At 42.2% G+C, this 6,161-nt stretch overlaps 1 protein-coding gene across 1 annotated transcript in view; it reads right to left on the bottom strand.

Moving 5' to 3' along the window:
• fgf11b (fibroblast growth factor 11b) overlaps positions 1 to 5,730 on the bottom strand; it is a gene marked incomplete at both ends in the record, with an annotated part of 32,982 nt that extends 27,252 nt beyond the window's left edge. The window contains one exon of the mRNA XM_080529758.1: positions 5,538 to 5,730. Coding sequence (XP_080385884.1) covers positions 5,538 to 5,730 — 193 coding nt within the window. The remainder of the gene's footprint in view (positions 1 to 5,537) is intronic.
• Between the last annotated feature and the right edge of the window lie 431 nt (positions 5,731 to 6,161).

The following is a 6,161-nucleotide window of genomic DNA, read 5'->3' as shown; positions in this document are numbered from 1 at the left end:
CTCCTCATTATTATTTCAGAGAAACAGTCAGACAGGAAATTGGTGGAAAATTAAGCTCTTTCCCTGGATTTTATTCTATATTACAGTAGGATCTAAACAAGCATTGTGATTGGTCGAGAGTCGTTCGAAGCTTAGTGCCGGGCCTAACAACGCTTTGATTTTATTCACTATAACATATGGCCTCTTGAATCTTATTGCTTCCATACAGCACACTAAAAATCTGATGCACAAACATGTTAAATCAGTAACACTTCATTTGGTTGTCCCAAATATATGGTTTTGTGCAATATACTGTATCTTCAGGAGATGTTCAACTAACTATCCACGTACCCTAACCTTAACCCTTATCCTAACCCAAAACCTAACCCTACCTATTCACTTACCCTAACCTTAACCCTTATCCTAAACCTAACCCAAAGCCTAACCCTAACTATCCACATACCCTAACCTTAACCCTTATCCTAACCCAAAGCCTAACCCTAACTATCCACGTACCCTAACCTTAACCCCTATCCTATCATCTATAGGTGCCTATCCCAAAACATTTTTAAAACTAGAGATAAGAATGTGCTAGCGCTAGTTTCTGCGATGGCCCAGATGTACTATAGTCCACCACAGTTTCCTTTTCCATGTGGAATCCCCTTAAACACAATCACCGTTGGACACAATGTTATAGTAGTTCTTTATGCAATCCTACTTAACATTGTCAAAACAAAAGGTAGAAAACTGCTTCATGTGTAGAGGGCTTATATGTTGAGCTTTCAATGACTGTGTTCAGGGCCACCTCAACCTAATGGCCTCCCCATATCATCCCCATCCCCACATGCCATCTCTCTCTTCGACACAGGGCCGGCCGCTTACATTAACAGTCTATGCGGTTGTTTAGGGACACAACCGCTAGAGGGGGCCACACTTTTCTGTTTTTCAATGTGAAAACGATCGGCGTGATTTTCTGTGTTGCTCGCTCCTTACACTTTGTACAGTGTTAAATTGACGCGCTGACTAAGAACTCAGTGTGTAGCCATGGTAACGCAGCAGCATTGTGGGTAACCTTGGGTCAACGTTTGGTTGTTATGTAGCAGTGAGTCTTCTGGTTAAAGTGACAATGAATCATCTCCATTCACAACTTATTTTGAGTTAGAGTAATTGTTACACAAATGGCTCCTAACTTTTTTTTTAAGACTGGCACTCAAGGGCAGAGGAAGAGAAAATTGGGGATGGAAAAAAGAACACAGGATAAAGGCATGTGTATGTTTGTTGAACCTGAAGAATCTGACACTAATGTTTCTGGCAACATTACATTTGTGTTTTTGAACTAAACAGAACATTACTTTTAACCTGGCAAACTGGCTAGAAAGTAGTATTAGTAGCTGAAATGTTTTTCATTAGAACAAGCTTGATTTATTGCTATTTGCTTGTTAGCTAACATGAGTAGTATTGCATCATTTATAAAGGCTAGGCTACCTAGATAATATTTTCTTGAAACATACATTTTGTGTTTTGATTTATTATTTTAATACATAACATATTAAATATCCAAATTGCTTCAGGCTAACTATTTGCTTTCTAGTTATGTTCAATTGCATTTTGTATTTGGACATATTGGAAATGTTTGGATCATTTGCATATTTGGATCAAATTGCATTTGTTGTGTGGTTATTAATAAATAGGCCTGGAAGATACATATACCGGTAACCTATATAATGTCTTCCAGCTTGTGTTTTAAACAATAATAATAATCTATTGTATAATCTTTTCAGAGGTGTTATTTAAATGTTTTGTAGCTACCTTTGCCACACCAGGACCACTTCGTCCGTTGAAATGACTGCTGTCATTGACGATTTTGCTTTACTGTAAGAAAATCAAGGAGGAACAGATATTGAGGACTTTCTCACTGATGGATGGTGGTGAAAGGATGGATAGCTCTAGTTTCTACAGTTTGTCAATCATATTTGTTGTTTTCATTCGTGTTCATTTGTCATTGTCTTTACTTATAGACCTTGTTATGTGCAAGTTTGCTGCTTTTATAGTTTAAATATGTTGTTGGATACTTTGAGCAGCTATTACTTAATTACAAATGACTTAATTTGTCCATCTCTATTGACTGTCTGTGTGTGTGTGTGTGTGTGTGTGTGTGTGTGTGTGTGTGTGTGTGTGTGTGTGTATGTGTGATTTGGTGGAACACTGGAGTGTTTTGGAGCCACAAACAAAATCTTGTTTAGGGCCACAAAAATCTAGTAAAATCACTCACAGTTCTCCTCTATTACCCCCTCCCTTCTCCTTTATCTCCAAAGCAATCTTTCTATCTCTCTCTCCATCTGTTCCTCCCAATCTTTCTATCACTCCCCTCATCTCCTCCATCCCCCCTCCCTCTCTCGAACTCACTTTCTTCTTTGCTCTATATCTCTATTACCATCTCTATCTCCGTCTGTTTATCTCTCTCCCTTATTCCTTTCTCAGACCAGCTCTTCCTTCCTCCTTCTCTCTCCCCTCCCTCCTTCCTTCCTTCTCTCTCTTCCCCTCTCTCTCTCTATCTGACCCCTGTGGTAGTCGGTGAAGTTCTGATTGGAGGCTACCTAACACTGCACTGTCTGATCAGGTGTTGTCGAGTAAGCAAGTTTGGGGCCCTGATCTTTTGCGGTCAGCTTAATGCTATCCTCCGCTGGATCTCTCCTCGTGACCTGGTCTCATGCTTGCAGACAGGGGCCCGGATTTGAGTACGGCAGCACTTTTTCAAGTCGATCGTTCCTACTGATGCCTACTCATGCCCTACTACGGCCCACCTCTGCACCAGAAGACGTCTGGGAATCCCACGTCGTCCTGTCGGATGATATCCACAGGCGTGAATTGCAGATCAAAGGGTCAACTCTTTAGCCTTGCTGGCCTATCGGATTCTCATCATGGTGTCATAGTACAGGTAGTACATTACATCTGTGATAAGTTAGTAGGCCATGGGTTTGTGTGTTTGTGTCCATGTGTGCTTGTGTGAGTGTGTGCGTGTGTGAGTTTGGCATGAGTGAGAGCGAGAGAGAGAGAGAGAGAGAGACAGAGAGAGAGAAACAGAGAGAGACAGAGAGAGAGAGAGAGAGAGAGAGAGAGAGAGAGAGAGAGAGAGAGAGAGAGAGAGAAACAGAGGAGGGGCTCACTGCTCGATATCCCACCCTACCCAGGTCAGATTCCACCTTGGACCATCTAAGAGGGTGATCATTGATTAATCAGTATACATTAATGAGCTGAATCGATCTGAAAGAGGAACATCACTGACAACGTGAGAGAGCTTTTTTCAAGCAGGCCAGCGGCCATTTTAAAAGAAGCCGACCAGGACAGGAAGCTGTGCCGGATGTGGACGGAAACCGGGAAAACGCCAGCAGCTGATGCTGTATTCTGTTACCGTTGCGCTGTTGTCATTAGACATCAGTATGGCATTATAAGAAGCTACAGTGAAGTTAGGCTATAGAAAATGTGTCCAATGCTGACATGACTTTTTGGTTTTGTGATGGTTATATTTATCTTCATAGCCCCTGGAGTGACAATAACAACAAGGTAATATGACAGTTGATACTAACATGAACTAAAGGAACTCATGGTCTCTCTGCTCAACCAATTACTATGAAGCCTGGGATGACGCATTGTCTACCTACTAGAACAAATGTGGCTCTTCCCTGTACATGAAAGCTAACTTCACTGAAACAAAGTGAGCAACTTTATTATTATCATTACTTTATTATTATTTAACATGATTTATGTGGAACCCCTAATATGCTACTTTTCTGAAGCTGTGTTATGCAAATGTGTCTCAGACTAGGCATACTGTATGTAACAGCATTTGAGCTCTGCTGCTGTTTCTTTGCTGTTTACAACGTCACTCAGGGCTGCAACACTCATGAATATTACCATAACAAAACTTTAAGACCTGGCAGCAATGCAGTCTATAGGGATAGGAATACAGCACAGTGCTATTGCAGGCTTATGGTGAGCTTGCCACTCTTACGCTTTCACATACAGTGGCATATACAGACATTTTAACAACCTCTCAGAGTGGTCTACAATACATTTACGTGGAAAATCGGATCTACACATTCCTAAAGACACACACAGACAGATCATGCACATCACGCAAGAGCTTTCAGCTGAAACAGCAGATGAGACGTCAGAGCGAAATGATTTATTATTCAATTCCAATCTCCACATGCGAATAATCTGGATTATATCGAGCTCCCTGTTTTGAGTAATGAACTCCATCCACAAATCCTAACCTTTTGACACGCTACAATATACAGTAACATCTGGCAGACTTTACTGTAGTATTACCTGTGATATTATATATGATAATATCCAATATCATTATGATGGTATTTGATTTTAGCCATTGTAGAAGGATGATTCTCCCAACAGGGATTATCCGTGTTTAAAAAGAAAGATTTGCACATTACAGTACATTGTATCGGTGTTAAAATACACTACATGTTGATGTTACTCTATGAGCATGGCAGCCCAAAGAAATGTTAAGATATCCACATTCAACTGTTCACATTCAAAATGCATTGATGTAGCAATACATATAGAAACCAACCAGAACAACAGGACTGTGAAGACCATATCACTGAGATTGGTTTCATATCAGAAGTGTTCAAAGATTAATGTGCTGTACTGTGTGTCGACCAATGGCAAGGTTAGGAAGATTAGAACATAGGGTATTGTAGTCTCCATCTGAAATACATTCATCATCAAAGAGATGGGGGGGTTGAAGGGTCTTGAACATAATTGAGTATTACGGGTAAACAGTATAATTACAGACCACAAACTCACACACACGCAAGCAGCACATACACACACACACACACGCACTCACTCACAAGCATGCGCACACACACACACAGACACACACACACACACACACACACACAGACACACAGACAAACACTCACAAAAACACACATGCACTCACACACACACACACACACACACACACACACACACGCACCCACACACACACACACACACACACACACACACACATAACAGCTGTAATGATTAACTCCCCGAAGACACGGTGTGCTGCATGAAGACTCAAGAATGCTTGGAGGCGGTCTCTATTTACTGTGTCATGTGGACTCTTCCACGATGAAGAGACAGACCTACTAGCCATGCTTATGGAGCCCAGCACTCCAACTGTAGGCGATACTGTATATTGCAGTAAAACGAGGGGGGACCCCACAACTGCTGATTTTACAGGTCTCTGTATCCTTCGAGAGAGCAAGGCTAACCACAACCAGGAGCTGAATAGGGCAGTCTGTGTCACTGAAACATGAACTGCCCCAAACAAACACATTCAGAATGACTACACAGATATCCTCTTATTCACAAACAATGCTTTGTGGTAAAATCTCAATATTTCAACATAAACATCTTCAACTACTTGATTCTCTGTGTGATGAATTTGTGTTCTGTTGTATCAACATTCTTGCCAACAGTGACTTGGCAAAGAGGAAGGGGAGGAGGAGATGGAGGATGAAGAAGAGAGAGAGATGACTCACCCGGTCTTTTTTCGTTTCGACCTTTTCGACCCCCACATAGTCGTACTTTCGATATTAGAACTAGTATCTGTTTCTGACACAAGGACTTGTTGCTCTTGGGACAGGGCTTGCGCTTGTTGGGTACTGGCCGGTTGGCTGGGTCTTCCTTGACCGCCCGTTTCTGTCTGATGAGAGAGCTGGCGAGAGCTGCCATCTTCCCCCCCTCTCACCTTTGGGAGGGGGGTATCTTCCTTCCCAGAAGCCCCTCTTCTGGTGGGACTGTTCCTGGCTTCAAGCACCAGGGAGAGATGGGAAGGTCCCGAGGAAGTCCCCTGGAAAGGGGGAGAGGGGGTCTGAGCGGTGGGTAGAGAGGGTAGTTAGGTTTTAAGCTCCCTAAGATAAGGGAAGAGTCTGGAAAAGATGAGTTCACGTGCAGTCACACATCCAATGTGGATCGACCACTCTGAAGAGAAAAAAATACATCACTAAAAAAACACCCGAAAAAACAAAGACAAGTAAGGTCACGTGTTCAGAAGAAGAAAAAAAACGATGAGTGAGGTCTCTTTTCAGTAAAAAAACGCGCAAAGACATCAACATTTCTTACATGTCTAACCCCCCTCCCCGCTCATCTTGCCCCGCTTGATC

The sequence above is a fragment of the Nansenia antarctica genome (assembly GCF_963989245.1).
Source record: "Nansenia antarctica genome assembly, chromosome: 4".
Classification (NCBI taxonomy): domain Eukaryota; kingdom Metazoa; phylum Chordata; class Actinopteri; order Argentiniformes; family Microstomatidae; genus Nansenia; species Nansenia antarctica.
Note: the sequence above shows the minus strand (reverse complement) of the source record. Positions and strands in the feature narration are given on the sequence as shown.